The sequence below is a fragment of the Hemiscyllium ocellatum genome, chromosome 7 (genome assembly GCF_020745735.1).
Source record: "Hemiscyllium ocellatum isolate sHemOce1 chromosome 7, sHemOce1.pat.X.cur, whole genome shotgun sequence".
NCBI lineage: Eukaryota > Metazoa > Chordata > Chondrichthyes > Orectolobiformes > Hemiscylliidae > Hemiscyllium > Hemiscyllium ocellatum.
In genome coordinates this window covers 48,831,737-48,859,071 of record NC_083407.1, presented here as the reverse complement: position 1 = coordinate 48,859,071, position 27,335 = coordinate 48,831,737, and the positions used below count along the sequence as shown (strand labels likewise).

Below are 27,335 nucleotides of genomic sequence, written 5' to 3'. Positions count from 1 at the left end.
AACAAAAGCTTACAGGTCGAAGCTAGAAGGGCAGAAGGGGAGAGACTCTAGCAGCTTGTTTCCACACAGCTCCACTGCCGAACTCCCAACTAAAGTTCTGAACTGAACTGCTCAGCTAGAGAGCTGGCCATCCCTCCTTGACTTAGACCAATTACTTCTAAAAACATAAAAGCTTTGGCCTGAAGTCTCATCTGTTTATATATAAACAAAAAGGTCTTTCATTTCTGTACAAAACCAGTCAATTTGGAGCTTGAGTGGTTTATGAACCCTCTGAGAAAAACCAAGGACACAGTATCCTTGAAAAAAGAAAAAAAACTTTTAGAAAAAAGGACCAGCTTTGCAGCAAGGGATTCTATGAATTCTATGAATTATAAGATGTTATCCTTCATTTGTAAAGGGCATTGGTGAGACTACATCTCATATACTGTGTGAAGTTTTGGTCTCCTTGTTTAAGGAACAACATAAATGCATTATAGGCTATGCAAAGGAGGTTTACCAGATTGGCAGGTGGAATGATTGGATTATCTTAAGAGGAAAGATTGGACTGTCTGGACTTGTTTTCACTGAAGTTTAGAAAAGTGAGGAGTGATTTGATTGAAGTATAGAACAATAGCCTTGAAAAGGTGGACATGAAAAAGATGTTTACTCATGTGGCTAAGCCCAGAATTAGGGAACATTGTTTTAAAATTATGGGTCACTCTTTTAGAATAGAAATGAAATGATATTTTTTCTCTGAAGGTTATGTGACTTTTGAACTCTGTATCAGAAGGCAATGGAGGTGGGGCCATCAAATGTCTTTAATGCAAAGGTAATTGAATTCTTGTTAGGCAAGGGGAACAAAGATTATCGGGGATAGGTGGAATGTAGAACTCAGAACACAAATAGATCAGCCATGATCTTGTTGAATGATGGAAAGGGCTTGAAAAACAACATGGCCTACTTCTCCTCCTATTCCACATGTTTTTACTTACATCAGTCTTATGGATATGTTTCAAAACAACCGCATGGTGGAAAATGGTTGGCTTTTACATGATGTGCCAATCTTACGTTAGCTGACTTCTTTTGAGGTGTGGTCAATGTGTAATTGACCAATAAATTCTGATTTTGACCCTAATAATGATTCCATTCTTTTATTAGTGCTTGTCTGTTTACCAGCGACTATGGCTATTGGTTGATTTTCCAGTATTAATTCAAAAACACAATAGAAGGATATCATATTTGTAGTCTGATGGTTTGATTGCCAAGAAAGTATGCGCATATTAAGAAACATATAATTGCGTCTGAATACCTGCTTGCTGTTATTCATTAACTTGGAAAATGTCAAAGGAGCTGGTGACTGCAATGCACAGGGTAAATAAGAAAAGTAAATAAAATGTTTCCTATCTCTGTAATATTAAGGTAGATTTTGAAACTAATTTTTGTTTATATAACAATTGGTGGTGATTCATGAGTCATTCATTGATATACATTAGAACACCTGAAATCTATGTACCTGTAATCTCACTTCATAGGTTTAGATGATCTTGCTAGAGATCTGTGCAAAGGGTGACATCTGAACATGCACAATTTTAAATGACCTGTTTCCTTGCAATTTTGTACATGCTGATATAAATATCAATGTCAATTTTGGCAATTTTTCATAAACACTAAAATATAAAAAATTCATGAGGAATAGTAAGCTTATTTTGTACAATTTCAACTGATGTACTGATGGAGTTTGTTGATTCTAAATCATTAAGAACAAGAATCAGAAGCAGGAGCAGGCTATCACATTGGCTGGTAACATCAAGAAGTCTAAATTTTACTCCATGAAGATGAAAAGATCAATTCTGTTGCTTTCAGTCAAGATGGCATACATTAAATACTGGTCCTCACCTTGTTGGTTCTGACTGAATATTAGGCACTGCAACAGGACATTATGAATGGAAAATTTGCTATAGTAACAAAACGGGTTTTGATACTGCAGAAGGTTAAGATATTTTGCTGTATTTCTTTTAATGTATGCCAGTGCTAGGTATTCTCGGATCAAAAGATAAAATAATTCAACACACCCAAAACATTTTGCCACATTCCTTCCAAATTTAGCTTCTCCCCCCCCCCCCACCCCCAAATCCCATTCCTCCTCCCCACCCTTCTACTTCAAAAACCCAACTTCAGAAGATACCCACAGTTAACTGGCACAAGGTGCATTTACTGAGCTTAGCAGGAGGCCATTGATATCCTGCATACACTATGATGTGCTGGGATAGCACAGTTGTTTGTTTAAAGTAATGTTTCAATGTTTTACGGCAAAATCGAATTTTAGAAGATTTAGATTTTTGGGATAATTTTCTTGTAATCACTTTTCTCCAGCAGGTTTTTATAATTCCAGCAAAGATGCAGTAATATGGATAATATTATAAGTGCTGATCAAAATCTGAAGTCATCAAATATGAATGTTTTAATCAGCATGCTTTTTGATAATAAATAAATAGTGCTGAAGTGAACTGAATGTTTACAAAGTGCCCAACTATTTAATCTAGCACAGATTACCAAATCCTGGTCTTTTTAAGTCTTAACATTTCTCTTCTTTATCAGTCTTTCATTCTCTTCTTACACTTTCCCTTACAGTTAGAGAATAGGACCTCTGCAGAAATTCTCTTGAATCTGTAATGAAAAATTACAGTTTGGGTGAACTATAATAGCTTCTTATGCAAAATATTTTGATATCTTGACATTATTTTATAAAGACCTTTGGTAAAATGAACTAATCACACAATGACAGTATATTGAGATTCTCTGGCTTTAGAAGCAAATTTGTTACACTTTTGAAAATCCCTTTGGTAATATTTCTTTCCCATCATTCTGTCAGGCTCCAGCAGAAGAAGCCCGTGCCTTGCCTGGAGGTCTATCAAGTGTGAAAAAACAATTTGAATCACATAGTACTGTTGCTCACTACCAGCAGCAATCTGTGCAGGTAATTACCACACTTACAAAACTTGGTTGTATCAATGTGTGCTGCATACTTCAGGTAACATCTGATAAAGGTGCTGTTATGTTATATTTCAAAATTATCAAAATAATTTGATTTTTAAAAAATTACTGAAAATATTGCACTTTAGATCAGCTATTTGGTGTTTTCTTTTATGAGGTGTCAGACTTGATTGGTTGTATTGCCCATTTTTGAGTCACAGGAGGCTGTGGATTGTAGCTTCACACCAGAAACACGAAACGATAATAAATATGATATTTTAGTGTAGCACTAAGGAAGTGTTGCGTTGTGGTAGATGCAATCTTCCAATAAACCGATGCACTGCCTGCGCCTTCAAGTGGTTGTAAACAATTAGGTGGCGTGATCTCTTCCTTTCTCCTGATATATATCAACTAATTTTTAATCAACACTGAGTCTTGCACTTATCATTAGCAATCTGTTTCTTTGCCTGTCCCATTTTTTTCCCTCTCACTCTGGGCACTGTCTCCATGCACTCCATTCACTCCCCTCCACACCATCAACAGCATAACTACCACCCTTTCCCAGCTATTTCAGTTCTGACAAAGGGTCATTACTCAAAATGTTATCTCTATTATTCCATTGACAGATGCTGCCAGGCCAGCTGAGTTGCTCCTGCACTTTCTGGTCATCTTGTGCACAAACTGGTTAGAGTATTTCCTGAGCAGAACAGTGACAACACTTTATAAGTTTGTGTTTGTATTCTTTGGGATATCCTGAGCTTGCAAAGGCATTGTTTCAATGCACAATATTTTGAAAAGTGTTGACTCACTCCTGAGCAGGAGAGAGAAATGTTTTGGATAATGTGTAATTGTGCATGTGTGCATATGTATATGTAAAATATATGGTCATACATTTCAAGAACTGAGGTATGAGCCCAGCAATAGTTTGGGCAATCTGAATTGGCCACATAAAAGAAAACTAAGGGCAGCCCAAATTATTGTCAGCTCTCCTCTTCCGCTCAGCATTGATCATTTAATCTACTCCATCAGTAAATGGTCATCATTGCTGGATGATACTTGCTATTTCATTGTGACTTAGGCCAGACCTGCAGATCCATTATACCCTGAAGGTTGTTGCATAGGTGGATAGAGTGGCATATGGTATGCTTGCCTTCATTAGACGGGGTATTGAGTGTAAGAGCTGGCAAATCATGTTAAAATTGTACGAGACATTGGTTCGGCCACATTTGGAATATGTGTACAGTTCAGGTTGCCACATTACCAAAAGGATGTTGACGCTTTGGAGAAGGTGCATAGAAGGTTTACGAGGATGTTGCCTGGTATGGAAGGTGCTAGCTATGAAGAGAGGTTGAGTTGGTTAGGTTTGAGGGGGGACCTGATTGAGATTTACAAAACCATGAAGGGTATAGACAGGGTGGATAGAGAAAAGCTTTTTCCCAGGGTGAGGGATTCAATAACAAGAGGTAACGCTTTCAAGGTGAGAGGTGAAAAGGTTAAGGGGGATACATGTAGCAAGTACTTCACACAGAAGGTGGTGGGCATTTGGAACGTGTTGCCAGTAGAGGTGGTAGAGGCAGGCATGGTAGATTTTTTTAAGATGTGTCTGGACAGATGCATGAGTAGGTAGAGAGCAGAAGGATACAGATGATTAGGAATTGGGCGACAGGTTTAGACAGTAGATTTGCATAGGCTCAGGCTTGGAGGGCCGAAGAGCTGTTCTCTCTTTGCTCTTGGACAGGTTTCTCTGAATAGCTATTGTGCAGATTGATTCCAATTTTTTTTTCTTTTTACTTCAAAAAATTCAACTGAAGATCTTTTAAGCTTTATGGTTCTGAAACTGTTCTGGAATTATTGGAAATAAACAGACATTTGGAGCGCAGATTGTGACCTATAACTGCCAATGTAAAACTTCTGGAATATCCACATCTGATGACATAAGTTGATCGATCGACAAACAATTTTTGGAAAAAAGTAAATTCATGTCAAATTGACAGATATTTGGATAAAAATAAACACAATATCATGGATGCTGGGAACCTGAATCAAATGCTGGAAGTACAGATAATGCTCGATAGGTCTGGCAGCAACTGTTGCAAAAAATCAATGATGTCTCTCCTTCAAAATAGGTTTCAAACATAATGGTTGCACAGATCCAGGTGTTCAAATTGCTAGAAGCTGTTGGTTTTTTTTTAAACAGATGGTGGAAGGCAATACTAATACAAATACAAAACTGAATTCCATCCTGAAATGTACTCGAGAGACTTCATTCTACTGCACTTGGGTAGAATTTGATTTAAAAAAAAACCTGACTGCAGCAGCAGACTCAGAATCCTGCTGGAATCAATAGCAAAAGTTTTTAGAGATTTGAGAAAGGTGAAATCAAACACTATTGCAATAAGAAATAAGGAGAAAGCCAAATTAAAATCATAACTTGAACCAGCTGTTTCAAAGACCAGCTCACCTTCTCACCTCCTGACTTAACCACAATTGTGTCCCCATCAATTTCCTAATTTCCACATACATCTGATCTTTCTTTGTAGACCTTTGACATTATCCATGTTCTTGGTATACTGCTGTTTCTCTTATACTGCAGTTCATCCAATTTCTGTCCCTCCTGAGCTGGTCCTTCATTCCTCTATTCATTTACAATATGATTTCATACTGAGTTTGCCTCATCTCCCTGTTGTTATAAGCTTAGCTTTGACTATTATTTCCTTATAGCATCCCTTTGTCTTACAACATACTCTCAACATAACAGATCTTTTCCATAGGGCCACATAGTTAAGTTTCCCTTTAATTATATTCATGCAAATCTTGTTTGCTGCTTTGAATGTTGAAGTAATTGTTGGAGATGTAAAGTCTGTTGAGAAATGTGACAATAAAATTGCATAATGGTAAATCTGTGTAACTGGGAAGAAAAGAAAAGGGATGAAGTGGGACAATATGATCAAGATCTGAGGATCATACTGACAAGAAATTCTGTCAACTGTATCATTAGCGATTTTCACTTGTGATTCTTTTTTGTTTGGGTTCTCTCAGTGCAGTGGTAATAATGTATAGACTGAACAACCCTCTTTTGAACTGGCAGCATGATGAGATATAAGGGCTATAATTACACTCCCCTCCCCCAACTTAACTTCATTTGCATGTGTATCCTTGACGCAAGTTAAATGTTAAATCCTGTTGCTGGCCATTCTTTTTGAGGAGGAAGCTGCTGAGTGTATTGGGAAGTTGGCTTCACAGGGATCTCTGGAAATTCAGCAAGATGGTTGAAAGACTACTTTTAAGCCGCATTGCTGACAATAAAGTTCTCTCTACGGTGCTTCATCTCACCATAGGATCTTTGTTATATAGATAGAAACCATTGCTACTCTTTGTACATGACTCAGACAAATTACCATAAATAAAAAAAGCTCAAGTCTGGTTTGTGGGCACTGATCTCTAAGATTACTAGTTTTTTTTTCACTCCTGACTAAGCTGGACTAAAATAAGATGAAGACTAGATGCTTATAAGGGCAAGAACTGAGAGCAGCATTTTGAACATGGAGCCAGAAGACCTTTTAGGCAAAATGATTATACTTGGAGAAATGAAAGGGAAAAAATGATGAATAAAAAGTGAGCATTTTTGCTAAATACTTATTTGAATCAGATGAATCATATAGAACAACATATGACTATCGATATTATTCCAAGATGGCTTTTAATTTTCTAATTGGAAATTTGACAGTGGTACTTGAAAAGAATTTAGGGTCCATTGTACTTTGAGTCTGCAAGTTAAAGTATTTTCACTGGAGTGTTCAGAAAATCCATATTCAATTGCTGTGTTCAGTTTGGTTGAATGCCAGAAATCAGACTTCTACTCTTCGTCTTTGAGTGATTAGGCCAGAATAGTTTCAATGTGCATAGGTGTTTGAATGCAGTACAAATTAGATAATTTGAAGCTGATTCATGTTCACAGTTTTAATTCATGTTAGCCTTACAATCTATCCTGTGCCTTTAGGAAGAAAATGAAGTGAAGGTCATGTTATTGCTTCAGTGAGTGGGAGGAATAACTGAAGTGCAAATGCAGATTGACCTTCCATGCCACCTAGTGGCATACTTGGGATAGAATGGAATTGCTTGCCTATCTGAGCAATGATACTGATGTAGAAGACATTTAGGAGAAGTGAATTCAGAACATATAAACTTCCTTGTGTCTGTGTATAAATAGACACATTTCTAAGATACCCTGATGTTTCCAAAATCTGAACAAACAAGCATGTTTGTTCTACAGGGAAGCTTTTCCACAGCTTTAATATTTTTCCATCATTACTAATTGCCTTAGAATTTTGTGAAGAAATAGCCTGGATGTAGAAAACAAACAGGAATATTGGTTCCAGGGATGAGAGACTTCAGTTATGGGGATGTGATAGAGATGCTCAAAATGATGAGGAGTCTAGATAGAGAGGAACCCCTCCCTTTGATTGAAGGTTTGAGATGTAATGAAAACTATTTTAAGGTGGCTGGCAAAAGAATTGAGGACAAAATCAAAAAAATCTTTTCTTACGCAGTGAGTTGTTGGATCTAAAGTGTACTGCTTGAACATATGCAGGTGGCAGGTGCATTTTGCTTTTCAAAAGTAGATTGATAATTTGCTGAAGAGAAAAAACATTGCAGTGCCATGGAGTACAGGCAAAGGAGTGGGATTAGTTTATTGGAACTTGCAGATAACTACATGGACGTGGTGGGGTAAACAGTGCTGCAAATGTTCTAATTATAATCTACAAACTGCATATGCAAATCTGCCATCATCTCATTGTGTAAGGCCTAGGTGTTGATGCAACCAATTCTTGAAATGCAAGAAACATTTAATGTTTCATGCAACTTATTATCTTCAGAAATTAATATGGTCTTTATGGAGGTATCTTTTATTTAAAATAAGGGCAAGATGTATGACTTCAAAATGCAGATCAAATTAAGTATGCATGTGTTGGCCCAAAATTACTGATCTTCTAGCACTCCATTAGTTGACATTCCTGATTTTCATTCTCATTATACATCCCCCCAAAGGAGGGTGATTGTTAAACATTGAGTTTTAAGTGCCTCCTAGGAACCTGTATTAATAACTGCAAATGATGGATTTGGGTTTAAAGTGGCTTTTGTTCCCCAGATTGATAAAATGAATGGTTCTGTGAAAACCCAGGAATAATTTGCATGTTGCTTACTTTTCAACTAGACAGGTGAAATTTTGATTTCTATTATTTTCTGAAATCTGTTAACTGAAATGAAAATATATGCAAATTGGCACACTGTGCATTGCTGGAGAATAACATATTTTCTCAGATTGTTGAACTATTCTAAACAAATATTTGGAAGAAAACAATGATACTTATATCAATGCTTCCTAAGTTAATATTTCAAATTAAAATTTAGATATTAATATGACCCTAGGTGTCAACAAACATCAAACCATGATGAAAGAACATAGTAAAATGAGTATATACATTCATTAACATACATTTATTATAAATCAACATGTAATAAATAAATAATTTAAAAGATGAATATCTGTATTTTAAAGTGATTGGTAAAAATGTCATAATTGGTACTTTTATAGGTTTCAACCAATATCTCCATATTCCTTGGTGATAGAAGACTTACTGAAGCCCCTCTTCCCTCCAAACTATAATCAAATTTCCTCTCCCCCACCCTTTCCTTTCACACACACACACACACACACACACACACACACACACACACACACACCATGAATAGTAATTACTTAATTTTTCCTCTTCACACACAGCAAACAGCCAGTCTTCCCCTGCCACAATCCTGCTGCCATCCTCCCTGCTTTTTGGTCTAGTTGTGATGTCTGCTTAGTAAAGTTATCAGCCCAGGTTAAGGAGTATGGATTATGGTCAGACAGGATCAGCAGCACCATAGAGCTAGATGCTGCCTTTCCAGCTCAGCTACATGACCTCCTGGATTTCACTGTCCTGGTTTGTCACTGAGTTATAGTTGTTTTCCTCTGCCTGCACCAAATTGATGTTGAGACATAAAAACCAAAAAAACTGCAGATGCTGGAAATCAGAAACAAAAAGAAATTATTCGAGAAACTCAGCAGGTCTGGCAGCATCTATGGAAAGAAAGCAAAGTTAATGTTTCAAATCCAGTTACCTTTTTCAGAACTGAATGCAGAGACATCCCAGGACTATCTGTCACCTCCTTCTAGAAGTGGCTTCCTAATGTTAAAGGCTGCTTTGGGCTTAACATCTGTCCCTGAGTTGTTCAGTATCAATGATCCAAGAGGTCTAGGTTGGTCCCACTGGAATCTTCTTTTCACAGTTTCCATTGATACCTTAAAAACAGGGAGATCACCAATGCTGTTGCTGCAAGCCTATTAGGGGTGACAACCCACAGTTTCAGAAACACTGACTTACCTGGTAGCCAGTCTATCCGCCATATGAGGTGCATGGATGTTGTAACCAAGTTGCATTTGCTGTTTTTAAAAGCCATATAATATAAATTGTTTACATTGGCAAAGTCATAGAGCGGTTGGCTCACACCATTAGGTCTGTCTTGAGACCTGGAGTTCATAGGTTTATTAGAGATTTGTGTCACTCATAAACAGTGACAATTTCATTCCAAAAGCCATGTTTAAAATGTTATTTCCATCTGTTACGAATGGACACTGTGGACTCGATTTTACTCCTAGGCTTGGGATCATCAGCCTCTTTTGTCCAGTGAATGTGCAGTTCTTGGAGATCTGAAAGGATGAATTATTTACTTGTGTATAAACTGACTGAAAACCATTAACCCTTTGCGTATTGCACAGTCGTACAGCGTGGAAATAGACTCTTTGGTCCACAAGTCCATGCCAACTGTAATCCCAAACTATACTAGTCCCACCTGTCTATGCTTGACCCATATCCCTCCAAACCTTTCCTACTTGTGTACTTATCCAAATGTCTTTTAAACATTGTAACTGTATCCTCATCCACTCATTCTCTGAAAGTTCATTCCACACACAAATCACACTCTGTAAAAACAAAAGTGCCCCCATGTCTTTTTAAAATCATTCTCCTTTCACCTAAAAATATGTCCCCTAGTCTTGGAAAAAAAACACCTGCCATCCATCATGTCTTTCATGAACTGTGTTTGCACATATGTGCACACTTTATGCACATGAGGGCCAATCTGTATAAAATAAATTATTTGATTTTCATTTCTGTAATAAAAGGCCATGATTGTGCCAGTGATTGTAATGCTGAGCAGATCTTTTGCTACTGACATTTTGAATACAAATGTTTTCATTGATGCCAGGTCTTATCTCTTTTCTCTATTATATCTCAATGTTTTTCAATGTTGCATCTTACGCTACTTATTTCAGGATGTGACAAGCACCAGCAAAGTTAAAGTGAACAGCAGCACTCGAAAAACTGATCAGGAAGATGATCTACCATCAACAACTGAACAGCTTTTAACCTACAAAATGGAAACGGTAATAATGCACTATCACTGTTGTATGTTATTTAAATTTAAATTCTATTCTACATGGATCTTTCTTCAATACATTATGTGATGAATTAGTTCTATAACTAAAACTATTGTTGTTGACCAAAAATTTCACTTTGTTATATAGTATTACTTAAACACAATTAGGTACAACAAAGCATGAGACACACTCAGTTAATCTGACAGCAAACATGGACCAAAGAATTGAGTTAACAAACCATAGGATGTAGGAGCAGAAGTAGGCTATTTGGTCAAAAATCCACTGAGATGTGCCGTAGGCTTGCCTGATGCTTTCACTGATGCATGGTGTTAGCGTTCTACTTCATGTTCCTCATCAAATAGGGAGGGCTGATGGAATGGTGTGACAAATCTTTCAGTGCAAATATTTATAATTCAAAGGATTTTGGCATAAATCAGAAAGGCACAACTGGATATGATTTTTGAAGTTGAAGCAAGCACAGGAATGGAGAGCACTCCTGGGAAACTTAGCCCTTGTCTCTGGTTTTTATCCAGAGGTCCTACTTTGGTATCTAAGGGACTGCAGTAAAGTGATAATTCCCACTGATGGAAAGAAGAATCCAAACTTAGGCATGAATGGAAGAGTGGCCAGCAGGGTTTTAATCCCTTGAACCTTGATAAAATTCCCCAAAGGGTCCAAAAACATAAGGATTATGGGAAAGGTGGCATAACAGTTTCAGATGCAAAGCCTGACATTGTATTTTCCCAACATATTCCTGCGCCACACAACCTTGCACCTTCCTTTATTTCTGTCTCACCTGCACCTTCTCACATCACCATCTGAGCAGCCAACATGCTCACTTAACCTGAATCTATTGCTTATTTTCACATGCCTCACAATCATCTTGTGCAACACTCTTCCTCTCTTCTCCACACAAGTCAATTCTAAGACTCATGGCTGTCTGCTTTCTCTCCTTGTAGGAGAACAGAATATAGAACTTAATGGAGAGACAGTGACCTGTGGATTGGGCAGGGCTTGTACCATTCACAGGGCTTTCAGACTTTCATGACAACTCATTGTCTCTTTGCATAAGGCATCCTTCTAGGTGAATGCATTTTTCAATAGTGGCTATTGTGTCTGCCACTTGAGAACTCCCCTTCCTGACCCACCAACCACAACTCGCATGTCAGACTTTGTGGTTGGCTCCTGAAAGTGCTGTGCCACTCACTTTTCATGCTATTCTGTGCTCCTTGAACTTCTTGGGACACTTGCTTCAAGTTGAAGGGATGGAACTCCTATTGTTCACTTCCTTGACTATTTCAACCCATGTGCATTTGATTTGTGTGCTGGCCTCTTTATCTCTTCCTAGAAAAACGTTGCCTCTTTTAGTCCCTCAGGTCTAGCAGTAAGACCTCCAGGAAGCATCAGAATTCTGGAGGGTTAGCCTTCTGTAATTTCCTGCCCATTCCTATCGTTGCTGAAACCTCTGGAATCAATATACAATTCAGCAAGTCTGACTACTTCCAGGGTCTTTCTGAAAGGAATATTTCCTTTGACAGACTCGGTATGCAATCCTGCTTACCATCTCTGCGCTGAAAACCCAGATGTGTGTTGTTAATGATGTGGCTAAGTTTAAGAGCCAGAATAAAGTCTTCTGCTGAATTGAACAGGTTTCCACATGTTATTGTTCTCCCTAATGTGTGCAGATCCGCTAAGGTGTACCACATGTTCACTCAGTTTCACCGTTTACAGAAACGGCCATATCTTCTGAGTATTTCCAGTGCTTTCTGATTTTTATATCCAGTTTTCTGCAACTGTGCTACTTTTTGTAACATGTGGCTTTTATAGATTTGAGAACTAAAACTTAAGAAATTCAGTGAATTCATTTTATATAACACAGTGTTACTTTAAAAATGAGAATGGATTTTAGCTTGTGACAGTTTAAAATGCCTAGTGTAATTGTTACATATTTGATGTGATTTACTGCATTCTATTTCTGATCAATTCAATATCAGTAAACTTGACATGTTTCTGCAGGCATCTGTTATGGAGCAGAATACTCATCTGTCAAGTAAAGTGGGCAACTTTGAAAATTACTTCGATGATTTCAGTGGTAAGTGCATATGATTGCATTATACGCATGAGTACCACAGCAATGGGTTATTTATGTCATATGCTTCAGCTTAAATTACTTGGAGCTTCAAACTACCATAAACCATTCACAACTAAACTCATATAAAGTTCAATAGAAATTGACAACCAAAACTTGGTGCTAATTAATACAGTTCTTCACTGTCAAATGACAGTACATATACATAAACTGCCTAAGGCTAGATCTTCCCTCCGCTCTTCGGATGGTAGTCTGACATGGCAGTTGTGGAAGGACTGGATTTTGGGCTGAGGTTAGAGAAGGTGGGATTGTTATCCTCTGAGCAGAGAAAAGTTGAAAGCATTCAAAATTGTAAGGGGTTTGGACAGAGGTAAATGTAAGGGAGAAATTGTTTCCATTGGCATGACATAGTGAATGCCGATTTAAGATGACTCTAATGTTAACATTGGTGCTCTGCAAAGAGGTATATGATGGAGGTTATGTTACTCTAGAGAATGGATTACAACTTCCAATCTGAAATCTTAGCAAATACCTACAGCAACATGCACCTGAGTATGTCATATTGATTTTTCATATTTCTTGATGGAAAAACTGGACTGAATTGCCAGTATTTTCCTATTCAAACTTCACTTCTGGCAGGCTGCTTCTGCTGCAAGTAGCAGCAATGGTATCTGTGAAGGATTTTGTTTAAAAACTACATAAAATAAATTCATTGAGTCAATTGGGAGTGTGGGAGATTACTTTGCTTGCTTCTTATTTTCCAAGAATATATTTCACATATTCATTTTATTGTTTGAACAGTGGATGGAGTGACTGAGGATGAAAAGCCAAAAATTTCCACTCAGATGTTAAAAGAGCAATTTGAAAAAACTGCCCAACCGACTCAAATGGCAACTAACACCACCAAAAAGATTAAGGTATCTATTATTGTGTAATTGAATGTGTGCACGTTGACAGTAATGACCAATAACATTATTTACTGATAAAACTTACAAATGTAAGGTATATGCATTTGAAATGCAAGGTCTCATTTGAAAGAGTACTTTTTTTCTAACTTTATGGCTGTGTTTTCTTTCTAATTCTTTAATATGTCTTTTCTCTGCTGCATATCATTACCCTTTTCATTTCTTCCTATCATTTTATGAATATTATAATCCATATCTTCATTTTTCCCCTGTATAAAGTATTTTTGTTTCACTAAGTCATCTAATTAGGATGAAAAGGAGACATAATGGTGAAATTAAGAATGTTTTGAAGAAAACAAAGGTAAGAAACCAGTTTCACATCACATGGCTTCCATAATTATGCCTATCATCAAATAGTGGAATCAATCTTTAAAATCTGCAGCAGAGAAGCATTTGAAGAAAAATAATATTATTACAAAACCGTCTTTCATTTTTGTTGAAATTGCATTGTGACTGAAATAGAGTGCTTGGTGGAATATCATGAAGATGGCAGATTGATATAGCATTGCATGAAGGCTGATGCCAGGCAGACTTCTATACTGCATGTTTGGAAACAGCAACAAAAACTATATGTTGTTCAATATGATTATTGACTTTTTCATTAAGACAGAGCATAACTTCCAAGAGATGCAGTGGCCTCCTGCTCTTTCTACTTCCAACATCTCCACAACAGCAGGCAAGAATTCTGAAGTTACATCATTAAGGAAAGTAGACAGTACAGCTGCTTCAGTTTCTATCAGCTCTAGTAATTGTGAAAACATGGAAGAATTCCCTCCTCCGCCACCAGATTTACTCAATGCACCATCAGAGATAACTTATTTTTTGCAGTCACCTGAACCTCCCCTCTCTGCAACAAAACAAATCATTCCCAAGGACGTGTATTCAAAGCAAAGAAACCTTTATGAGCTAAAGCGTTTGTATAAACATATCAATCCAGGAGTGAGAAAGAACCTGGAAAAGGAATTTAATCAAGAGATCAGTGAAATAGTGACAAATAAATCAAAAGATAATGATATAATGGGGGATGTACAGCAAGCTAAGTATGTTTTTGAATACACTGGTCATAGCCCCCAGAAATGTATGAGCCCAGAGAGAGAGTATTTAGAATGGGATGAGATCCTTAAAGGAGAGGTACAGTCAATGCGCTGGATGTTTGAGACTCAACCATTAGATTCTATCAAGGATGAAACCCCTGACCAAAGTGATGCAAAGTGCATTTCACAACAAGAAATGATAGCAGGAGGGGATGTGAAATATACAACATGGATGTTTGAGACTCAAGCCATTGATACACTTGGAGTAAGTTCTCCTGAATCACCAGAAAACACTGGTAAGATCCCTGAATTAGCAAGAGGAGATGTCCGTGCTGCCACTTGGTTATTTGAAACACAACCACTTGACTCAATGAATAAGATTCACCAAGAAGATGAACAGGCAATAGAAATCTCTACTGCAAAAGATATTACTGCTGGTGATGTCAAAACTGCAAGATATTTATTTGAAACTCAGTCCCTTGATACACTTGGACACTTGGATTCAGTCGATGAAATGAACTTGCTGCATCTGAAAACTGAAGTTGAAGAAATTAAAGGAAATGTGAAAAAAACAACAAAGTTGTTTGAAACGCAACCACTCTATGTTATTAGGGATCAGTCTGGTCAAGTTCTAGAAATCCAAACTGTCAAAAGAGAGGAGATTGAAAGAGGAGATGTAAAAACTGCACTCTGGCTATTTGAGACAAAGCCTTTAGATATGATTCATAAGGATGTTTCAAGTATAAAAGTTGTATGTGGTATCTCTAGGGAGGAAGTTAATGTCGGTGGTGTGAACAGAGCTAAATGGTTATTTGAAACACATCCCCTTGATAGCATTAAAGAACAGTTAGAAACAGACACTTCAGTCAAGCTTAAAGAAGAAATACAAGGTGCTGATGTTAGTAGACAGTGCTGGATGTTTGAAACCCAACCATTTGACTCTCTAAAAGACAATGATAATGCAAGACCTATAGAAATGGAAGAAATAATAGGAGGTGATGTACGTTCAACCAAACACTTATTTGAGACTGTTCCCATGGATACATTAAAGGGCAGTCCAGATATTGGAAAGGTTAAGCATGTGATTGCTACTGAAGAGGAAAAAGGGGACGTGAGGCACCAGACATGGATTTTTGAGACCCAACCACTTGAGATGATTGGAGAGGACAAGGAAGAATATACAAAAACAATTCATCTGGAAGAAATCAACAAAGGTGATGTCAGCAATTACAAACAGTTGTTTGAAACTATGAATTTAAGTCACATTGACGAATCTAAAAAGATCCAAGTAGATGGTGTTATTAGTGGTGCTGTATTGTCAAATAGAACTTTATTTGAAACAACTCCTCTATATGCAGTTCAAGATAGTGCTGGACACTATCATGAGGTTAAAACTGTGAGGAGAGAAGAAATTGTGAGGGGTGATGTTCGAACATGTAGATGGATGTTTGAGACAACCCCTATTGATCAATTTGATGAAAGTCTTCAAAAGTTTCAAATCATTAGGGGTATATCGAAAGAAGAAATACAATCTGGTGATGTCAAGACAGCTAAGTGGCTCTTTGAAACACAACCACTTGATGCTATCAAATATTTTAGCAATGTAGAAGATGAAGAAGTTGTAACAAAGCAGCATGATGATATTAGGGGCGATGTACAGACTTGCAGGTGGCTGTTTGAGACACAACCAATGGATGCTCTTTATGAAAAAGTAGATATTAAAAACCAAGTTGATGAGATTCAGAAAGGTGATGTAAAAACTTGTACTTGGTTATTTGAAACTCAGCCTTTAGATGCAATAAAAGATGATTCAGAAACTGTTCTAACAATGCGTACAGTTCAGCAGGAAGACATCCAGGGAAGTGATGTGCAAATGGCCCGTTTTCTGTTTGAGACTGAATCTCTGGGAAATATAGGTGGAGAGAAGGAAGAATTTAGGCGGGTCACTAAAATAGATATACAATCAGGGGATGTATCACGTAAGAAGTGGATCTTTGAAAATAAGTCTCTTGATCTGATAAATTCCAGTTCAGAAGAGGTGTTGAAAAACATTAGATCTACCACAGCAAATGATATTCAAAAAGGTAATGTGATTAATTGCACTTGGCTTTTTGAAAATCACCCAATAGATGCTATAAAAGAAAATATTGAAGAACGAGCAATTCTTCGTACAATCACAGATGTTCAGGGTGGGGATGTTGATAAAGGGCGATTCATTTTTGAGACCTTTTCACTAGATCAGATTAAGGACGACTCTTCAGAGAACACCGAACTTAAAAAGTTTAGCATGGAGCAAATAGAAAAAGGAGATGTTAAAAACTACACAATGCTGTTTGAAACTCAGCCTTTATATGCCATCAAAGATAAGGAAGGATGTTATCATGAAGTAACGACTGTTCGGAAGGAGGAAGTGATCAGTGGAGATGTGCGGGGCACTAGATGGTTGTTTGAAACCAAGCCACTGGATTTAATTAAAGAAACTGATGAAGTATATGTCATTAAAGCTGTAACACAAGAAGATATTCAGAAAGGTGATGTTACTTCCGCACGTTGGAGATTTGAAACACAGCCATTGGACAAAATTGCAGATCATGAGAAAGTTATTGCCAAAACAGTCTCTGATGTACAAGGTGGTGATGTGAAATCCAATGCTCAACTATTTGAGTCAGACCTTGATCAAAAATATGTTAGAACAGTCAGTGTCAGTGAAATACAGCATGGTAATGTAAGGACAGCTACTTGGCTTTTTGAGTCACATACCATTGATGAAATAAAAGGGGAAGATTCAGAATATGAAAGGATTGAGACAGTTGGACGAGAAGATATACAAAAAGGAGATGTAAAACAGGCCATATGGCTTTTTGAAAAACAACCATTGAACAGCATAAAGGAAAATAATGATACAAACATGAAAATACTTGAAGAAATTCCACAGGTGGATGTTAAAACAACAACCTGGCTTTTTGAAACTACACCTTTGCACCAATTCATTGAAAATCCTGTAGAAAGACCTGAAATAGTGGGAAAAAATATTAAAGAAACACTTAAGTCACTTTATGACTGCAAACTTGTTCAATCCCAAGGAATCCTCATTGAAGCAGATGAGGTCGGAGATATCAGAATGGCAAAATATCAACTTCTAAACCAAACATCCCCAGAGATACAAAAAGAACAGATTGTCAGAGGAGATCTCCAAAAAATAATGATGGAATTGCTCTCCAAGAAAGAATCTACAGAAAAGGGGATTACTATAGATACTAATGAGAAAGGTAACATTAATCTGACAAGAGCACAACTTTTTAAGAAGCCAATAAATACAAATATAGAGAAAGAAGAAGTAATTGGTTGTGATATTCAGCAAGTTATCAGCAATCTTTTTAATTATGACAGTTCTGCAAAAAAAGGGATTCTGATTCAAGAGAGTGAGAAGGGAAATGTGAAGATGACAATCTATTCTCTTCTCAACAGAACAGATGATGTGAAGGTTCAGCAAGATGAAGTCATAAAAGGTGATATACAAGCGGCAATTCATAAACTTATAGCTACTTCTCAGAACAGTGAAAATTCACAGAAAGTTAAGCTAACTGACACTGAAAAAGGAAATGTTCAGTTTTATACAACTTGTATTGAATCGGGAGCCATGGACTATCTTAAATTACTTCAGCAGGAGACTGATGAAACTGCTGTGGCTGAACAAACGTCTGAGGAAGTAATACATGGAGATGTCGAAGGTGCCAAACAAAAGCTTAAGCACCAACAAATACCAATTGAACGTACAATTGCAGAGTCAGAAATCTTATGTGGTGATGTCCAAAATACAATGCTGACTTTTATGGCAGAAGAACAAAATGTAGTTTCCAATATAGAAAAGGAAGAAATTATACGAGGTGATTTGAGAGCAGCTTTGCATTCACTCAATCAGGCCGTAAATCAACCTACTCAAGTAGCAAAGGAAGACGTTGTATGTGGTAATATATCTGCAACTTTGAAGTCTCTTGAAGAAGCAAAATCCCAAAAGAAAACTATTGAAAAATTTGAAATCATTCCAGGAGACATTAAAGGTACTCTGGATTCTCTAGAAAAGTCGATAAATAACAGAATTGAAGTAGTTGAGCAAGATAATGACCTCAAATGTACTTCCAAATGTTTGGATAAAATACAAAGCAAAAAGGAACAGGCTGGAATGAAAATCATAATGAAAACTGACCTTCAAACCTCTATGGAAACAGCTTCTGAAATGAAAGAGGCACATTGGATGTACAAATCAAGAGATGGAAAAGCAACTACCCAAAACCTACAGCAATCATCAGTACAGCAGGTTCAACCTCAGGCGAGTGAAACAGAAGCTATTCAAAATGACTTTCAAACCAATCAGGAACGCCAAGAACAGATGGCTTTTGCAAAGGGTGTTAGCCATAAAGGAGGTGCACCAGGCTCTGTAAAATCTCTGTTAGCAAGTGAAGAACAAAAAAAAATGGACATTACAAAAAATGTCAACACAACAATGTGGACAGAATTGAATGTTGAACAACATGAAGATATTAAAAAGGTTAATCTGAAGGCTAATGATTTAGTGAAAAGAAATGTGCAACAGGAAGTTCAATCTCTTTTATCACCTGATCAGCAATATCAGGATAATGTCCATGAGGCTGTTAAAGAAGACAGAAAGAAAATATCCAATGTGCACATTACCAACAGGACATCAAAATATAGTAGTGCACAAGGTGAACAAGCAACCAGAGTTAAGTCCACAGATGATAAGTACAATGCGCACAAAGTAAGAAAAAACTTTGCTTCGGTTGACAGACAAATACCTAAACAGCAGGTTTCAATCACAACAGATGGTCAACGTTCTTTGCAGTCACCAAGAACTGCTGAGCTTACTAAAACACCTACTGCTGAGATTGGTTTAGATGTTAATACACTACATGAGCAAGTGAATTCTCAGCACATTCAGAACACCAGTATTCTTCAGCACATTGCACAAATATCCAATCAGGCAGCTCAGTCTTCTACATCTCATTCAATTATGGAACATGATGTAAAAAGTAAACAGAAAACTAAAAGTAACAAACAGTCAATTAAAAATATGGATGACAATAGTCAAAGAGTAAATAAAGAAATTTTACCTAAGGTCAAACCTGGGACTACAAACAAGATGGATATTAAAGCTCAAAATACTATGAAGAAAGAAGTAAGTCATGTGAAAATGGACAAAAAGAGAATGCCAGGGGTTCAATTTTCAATTCCTCATCCACCTCCATCTGCTCTCCTAATGTCTGAAGGTGAACTCTCACTTCCTCCTCCTCCTCCCCCTCCTCCTCCTCCTTCACATGTCGAAGAAGATGGTCAAATGTCTCCTCTCCCACCACCACCACCACCATTAGTACAGATAAAACCAGAGATGTATGAAACTGAACTCCCTCCTTCTCCTCTTCCTACCCCACCTCCACCCCCTCCCCCACCCCCTCCTCCTATAAGTCCTATTATACCTAAAGTCCAAGAAATGATCACTGCAGGACATCCTTCTCCATATCCCTCACAGTCTGATTTAAATTTAATACCACCATACCTTCATCAGTCACCTTCCCAACGAAGGAAACCTTTTAATAAGGCACCGAAATTGCAGCCTTCACTGAAAATGTCAAACACTGAATACAACAAAGCAAAAGAGCAGCCTAAGAAAAATCTTGTTTCAAAACCAAATGTAACCATGACTGAGGATGCTTTATCATCAAAACAAGATATTCAACAGCAGAAATATCAACCTGCACAAGAGAAACAACATGAACCTCAGCAGCATTCAACATGTCCACAAATTATACAATCACCACTCCATCAATCAGTAATACAACCTGCTCAAAACCCAACACAGAAAAAACAAGCTCTGGTTCCTCCTCTTAACAAAGTGTTTTTGCCACAAGAGCCTTCAATCAAAACAGAAACTGCAAAGCCACAACCCAAGCCCTATACCAGGAAATTTAAAACTCCTTTAATGATTGCAGAAGAAAAATATAGGAAAGAGAGGGAGGAAATGGAAAAGAGTAAAGCAGCCAAAATGGCTTGGCCCATTAACATGGGTAAGCTCACTACAGGAGCACTGAAAAGCCCAACTAAAGTAGAATCTGAAAATAGCCTCACAGTGAAGTCTTCAGTTTTACCAAATATCATGTCAGTTGTTGATCATCTGACTTCCCCAGCTAGCCAGGCAATGGAAAAAGAAAATATGACTACTATTGATAAATACCCGATTTATCCAAAAACATCAGAGACCATGACTGCAAAAGATCTGATCACTGCAAACACACTGTCTTCTCATTCCCCAGCCCAGTCAGCAGTGGTAGCAGCTTCAGAGCAACTGCACAATATCTTAAAATATTCTAACAATGCAATCAGTCATAAGGAAGAGATATTTAATGCATTTAAAGATTCTGTGAAAGATATTGGATTGGAAACAATTAAACAAGACAATGAGATACAAGATCAATCTCGTCACCTGAAACCTCATTCAGCAACTTCATCAAAACTTAAGATTGAAACTGTTCAGCCACCTAGAGAGGGTCAAGTAATTCAAGAACAGAAAAAACATGCACTATCCTACAAAAAGGAACAAAACCAAATTTTGAAACCAGAAGCAAATAAAAGTCAAGAGAAAACTGTCATTAAACAGTTTCATGTAAAACAAAATAACTGTGTGGATGTGGCAAAACAAGAGCAGCATCACATTTTTGTTCAACAATATAATCGTATGGGTGAACATTACCAACCTACAACTGAAGAAAAAGATAAGAAAATTGAGGAGACAACTATTGCACAAACCTTTGCAACAAATGTGGCACAAGATCAAGTGAAAGATAAGGTGATACAGCATTACAAACAACAATCACATAGAGCAAATTTAAAAGAAACTCAGCAAGTACTGCAAAAGAAGGACAAAAGGGAGCTATCTCAAGAAATTAAGAGTGAAAAGATGCAGAAGCATCATGTTATGGCTCAGAAGGAGGCATTTCCAAACTTTCAATGGGAGCAAGACCAGCAGAAAAGTGACTTAGTAGGAATTAATCAAAAGCCTTTGGACAAACAGGCGCATATGAAAAAACATCATGATTGGAAAGAAATGCAAATGTCAAAAAATCTGACTGAACCGAAAGCTGACCAGGGCTCTTTTCAGGCAACAGAACATCAAAGTTCTTATCTACAAAATGCAAATAGCAAGCAAGGGCTGGTCCCTGCTCGCATGGAGGATATAAAACAGGAAAATAAAGTAAGTAGGAAAAGTAGAAATACTGCTATATATAAAAAGGAAATTGATAAAAGTGACGCTGGACATTTTGTAGAAATTAGTGATAGTTACAAAAAGCGTGAGGAATTGCAAAATATTTTGTTCCAACTTATTCAGTTTGAAAAAGAGAATGACAACATTGATTTAAATGCAATACAAGCCTTTTTGGAAAAGGTTCCTAAATGGCTGACAGATGGCCAAGGATTTCCAATGAAGGTTATCAAAGGAAATAATTTACAAATACTGAAGAAAGAGCTAACACAAATTAAACAGAAAGCATTACTAAGGCTTGCATATTTTGATGAATCAATGCAAAAAACATTGATTTCAATGCCTGCTTTAAAGCCTGAAAAAGAAACATTTAGTGGTAGTGCACCATCACAGAAGATTTCCAAGATAAGCATTGGCTCCTGCAAGTTAGATAAGCAAGGGAAAAGCAATGCAGAAGAGCAAGTATGTGAAAGTAGAAAACAACAGTTGTCTGAAATTGGACTTGCAGAGCAGAGAGCCCAATCGCCAGCAAAAAGAATGTCATCACCATCTCCTTCTTACATTACTATTGAATCTACTGCAAGGCGCACAGAATCACCTCTTAGAGCTGTTGCCTCTCCACCACTTTCTCAGAAGCAGTACAGTACACCATACCCAGTCCAACAGGAACCTACACCAACATCTCCACTCCCGATGCGTAGCTCAGAAATGAAGACATCCAGAATTCGTACATCTTCCACATCATCAGCCTCTCCACCACGAGGCAAACGTTATGATCAGCTTGCCAAACTTAAAGATACTACAGCAAAACTGTCACAGGGAATTTCACAGTCTGCACAGTCTACACATGTTCAGGTGGCAGAAAAGAGGTCAGAAATTATTCCATCACCGGCAACTCTTCGACGACAGTTAAAGATTGACACACCGGTAACAGACATGTTAGCTAAACATGAATCTCCTGTGTCATCCATTACAGTTAAGGATATGACGGAAATGTTTGAGGAGGCTAGAAGGTCAGAAGAAAACAAAGTGTATATGCGTAAGGATCCCATTGACATTCCAGAACGTTTGGGCTCTGACACCGAGGACTCTGAATCCATTGTTAGCAAGCAGAATGTTCAGGTGCCAAAAATTGATCTTTCAGAACTTGTTAATAAGTTTGAAATACCAGAACAAATAAATTATTTTCAAAAGGAACCAGCTGAAAGATTAGGAACGGATAGTGGAAATAATCCATTTGGGTCGAAAACTGCATTTGAGGAAATCCCAACATTTGATATGAAATCTGTCAAGCCTCAAGCTGAAAGTGCTGGTCAAATTACTATTCCTATAAAACATAAACATCCCCAGGGTGATGGAAAGGTTTTGCAGAAATCTCAAATTTCTCAGAAAGTCAAGGAAGGAATTAAGGCATCAACACAATCCATGCTGTGTCCTGATGCAGATAATAAGCAATTTGCACATGCAGGTGGATTTGAAACTGAAGCAATTGACTCCAGAACTAGAATTCAGCACTCTGAAATATTTTCAGGTATTGATTCCAGGCATGCACCACCAACCTATGAAGATGTAATTTCGGGACAAATATTAGATATATCGGCTGATAACACACCAGAAGAATTGCTGAAGAATTTTCAAAAAACATGGCAGGAAAGTGAACGTGTCTTCAGGAGTCTTGGTTATGAGATCTCAGACACCAGCGAGTCGAGGTGGCAAGAAGATGTGCTTCACGAAGATATGGTTTTGACCGGTAATCTGCATGAACAGCATGAGGATTGAATGAAAATACCAACTAAATTAAGTCAAGATCATACAGATCAAAAATATAATGAAATGAATACTAATATTTCTTCACTGATTTGCTCTGTTATTTTACACTCATCATAGTCTTCTTGTGATGAATGTGAAAATTAACACTAATACTGAACTAAACTTAATTGTGATTTCTAAGGAACTGACATTGGGATAATAATGCTACAGGATAAGTATTTTTACTCATAAAGCTAACTAAATTATTTTCAAGTAGCAAACTCAATTTCTTATGTTTCTACAGTAGAAGAGAATGTCTAGTCTTTTTAATATATGTCCTACAATCCCAATTTTAAACTGCTTCAGTAACAACACAAGTAGTGTTTGTCACTAACAGGATAATGGCATCAAACCAAAAAGGTGTTAACCGAAAAAAATTAGATGTAATTCTATGATTTGATAACCTATGGCTAACCGGAGTGTGTAAAGAATAAAGACAGCCACTTTAGGATTATCAGTCAGGCTTGTTATGTGGCACACTTGTGTGTATCGGAAGCTACATATCTTAATAATGTTATTTGCAGAGAGAAAAAGCATGTACATGTACATTGTCTGTTTCAAATCAACAAAATTGGTGTTAACCATTCTCAGGTCAATTTCTCAGGCAGTGCCTTAGTCAATAGAATTAATATGCCTGATTTAAAATTTAAACAATGCTTGGCAGTTAAATGTCAGTCATAATTAACTAGTGCATTCTTCATGAAAATGCCTTTACCAGTTAGATTCCACCTACTAAATAATCATTGCTCTCTTATGCGTTATTAATGTTGTATTCCCACTACTTTGGTATTTCTTACGAATTGTCCTTATGAGTACCAGATGAAAATACTTAAAAGTAGTTCTTTCAGCACTACTCAAGTTCTGTATGACCAAATGAGTAAACCTCTCTCAGTTGGGAACACTACAGTGTGCTTTCAGAGCAGGTAGCTAGTAACAGATCAGAAATGAGAAAGGAATGAGACAAATTAGATGAGATGAAGGTAAGATCATAGATGAATATTTGGTAGGCTTTTGAAAGCAAAATGGAGCAATAAGGCAGAGTTGTTGAGAATGGGAATGAAGTTGTTGAAAGCGTAACTCATCATAAACCAATGGGTATAATGAACGAAAAGTCGATATATATCGTAAAATCAAGGAATGCACAAATAGATAGTCCTGGAGAGAGAGGGAGAAAGCTAAGGAAATATTTGACTGTGAGGAAAAAGATCTTTAATTTTCTGGAGCAGCAGTGGAGCTTGACAAGGAATGTAGATGATTAAAGTAGGAACAAGGATAGCACGCCAAGTATGTTTCTGTTGTTACTATCTTTTTTCACCAATCCCTTTATTTTTTTTCCCTTAGTAAATGAAAAGGTCCCTTTTAAACACGATTTTACACTTTGGTTTTTGTATCATTGTTGCACAACAAGCGTATTCACCAAAAGAAGCCATTTTCCTGGATAGGTGTTTTTAAATTGGCATTGTTCAAATTCTCATTATGTCTCATTGATCAAGATTTCTGACTAGGAAATTTATTACTTTCTAAAAATTCTTTACAGTTTTCTTGTGCTGATCAAGGTGTGGGATTTCAAGGTGTGCGAGTGAAAAAGTTTTCACCTGGAAAGACTAGAGTCAAATTTAAGATATTCAAGTGAGATCATAACATCCCTATATAGTGTGGAAGTAGGCCATTTGGTCCATCGAGTCCACACTGACCCTCTGAAGAGCATCCCAACAGGCCTTCACCCCTTATCTTATCCCTGTAGCCCTGCATTTCCCATGGCTAATGTACCTTGCTTGCACATCCCCACTCACTATGGGCAATTTACCATGGCCAATCCACTTAACCTGCACATGTTTGGATTGTAGGAGGAAACAGGAGCACCTGGAGGAAACCCACACAGACACGGGGAGAATGTGTAAACTCCACACAGATAGTTGCCTAAGGCTGGAATCGAAGCCGAGTCCCTGGCGCTGTGAGACAGCAGTGCTAACCACTGCACTGCACCAAATATGGATGTGCAAAGTAAAATATGTCCTACTGCAACAAAACTGTGCTTCATACTGAACAATAATATATTTATGTAGCACCTTTAATGTATTGAAACACCTGAAGGTGTTTCACAGGAGCATTATAAAATAAAGTATGACAAGACCTCCCATAAGGCAACACTAGGTCTGATGTCAAATAGCCCGGTCAAGGAAATAGAGTCATAGAGATTTACAGCATGAAAACAGATCCTTTAGTCCAACTCGTCCATGCCAACCAGATATCCTAACCTAACCTACTCCCATTTGCCAACACTTGGCCCAAATCCCTCTAAACCCTTCCTTTTCATATACCCATCCAGATGCCTTTTAAATGTTGTAATTATACCAGCCTCCACTGCTTCCTATGACAGCTCATTCCATACATGCACCACCCTCTGCATTAAAAAGTTGCCCCTTATGTCCCTTCTAAATTTTCCCCTCTCACCCTAAACCTATGCCCTCTAGTTCTGGATTTGCCCACCCCAGAGATAAGACCTTATCCATATAGCCTTTCCGTACCCCTCATGATTTTGTAAACTTCTATAAGGTCACCCCTCAGCCTCCGACACTCCAGGGAAAACAGCCCCAGCCTATTCAGCCTCTCCCTGTAGATCAAATCCTCCAACCCTGGCAACATTCTTGTAAATCTTTTCTGAATCCTTTCAAGTTTTACAACATTCTTCCAATATGAGGGACACCAGAATTCCACATAATATTCCAAAAGTGGCCTAACCAATGTCCTGCACAGTCTAAATATGACCTGCCAACTCTAATACTCAATGCTCTGATCAATAGAGGAAAGCATACCAAATGCCTTCTTCAGTTATCTATCTACCTGCAACTCTACTTTCAAGGAACTGTGAACCTCCACTCCAAAGTCCTTTTTTTGCAGCAGCACTCCCCAGAACCTTACCATTAAGTGTATAGACCTGCCCTGAATTGCCTTTCCAAAAGGCAGCACCTCACATTTACCTAAATTAAACTCCATCTGCCACTCCTCAGCCCTTTGGCCCATCTGATCAAGATCCTGTTGTACTCTGAGGTAATCTTTACTGTTCACTACACCCCCAATTTTGGTGTCATTTGCAAACTTACACCCCTAATTTTGGTGTCATCTGCAAACTTACTAACTATACCTTCTATGTTCACATCCAAGTCATTTATATAAAAGCAGTGGACCCATCGCCGATCCTTGTGTCACACCACTGATCACAAGCTTCCAATCTGAAAGACAACCCTCCAGCATCTCCCTCTGTCTTCTACTTTTGATCCACTTCTGTATCCAAATGGGTGGATCTCCCTATATTCCATGTGATCTAACCTTGCTAACCAGTCTACCACAAGGAACCTTGTTGAATGCCTTACTGAAGTCCATATGGATCATGTCCACTGAAAGTTTTAGGTAGAGTCTCAGGGCAATTGAGAGGCAAAGTGGCATAACACGAGTATCCAAAGCTTTAGTCCTAGTCAACTGAAGCTACAGCCTCCAATGCTGGGACAATTAAAAATGGGGATGCACAAGAAAACAGAATTAGAAAAATATAGATATCTTGAAGAGTTGGAGGAAAGTACGAAGATGGGAGGGGAAGAACATTTTGGTCATAAGTCAGTTCTTTCTTCCTTTGTGCCATTCTGATGAATCATCAATTGGCTTTTCTCCAAGATCAGTCTACCCTTTCTAAAGTAGCATATCCAAACCGAACACACAATTTCAATTGAGATCTCAC

General features: G+C 37.6%; 1 protein-coding gene across 1 annotated transcript in view; it reads left to right on the top strand.

Moving 5' to 3' along the window:
- The window catches only part of xirp2b (xin actin binding repeat containing 2b), a 103,611-nt gene that overhangs the window by 66,962 nt on the left and 9,314 nt on the right, over positions 1–27,335 (top strand). The window contains exons 4-8 of the mRNA XM_060827755.1: positions 2,852–2,956; positions 10,325–10,435; positions 12,446–12,521; positions 13,320–13,435; positions 14,090–23,540. Of these exons, the coding sequence (XP_060683738.1) occupies positions 2,852–2,956; positions 10,325–10,435; positions 12,446–12,521; positions 13,320–13,435; positions 14,090–23,540 (9,859 nt within the window). The remainder of the gene's footprint in view (positions 1–2,851; positions 2,957–10,324; positions 10,436–12,445; positions 12,522–13,319; positions 13,436–14,089; positions 23,541–27,335) is intronic.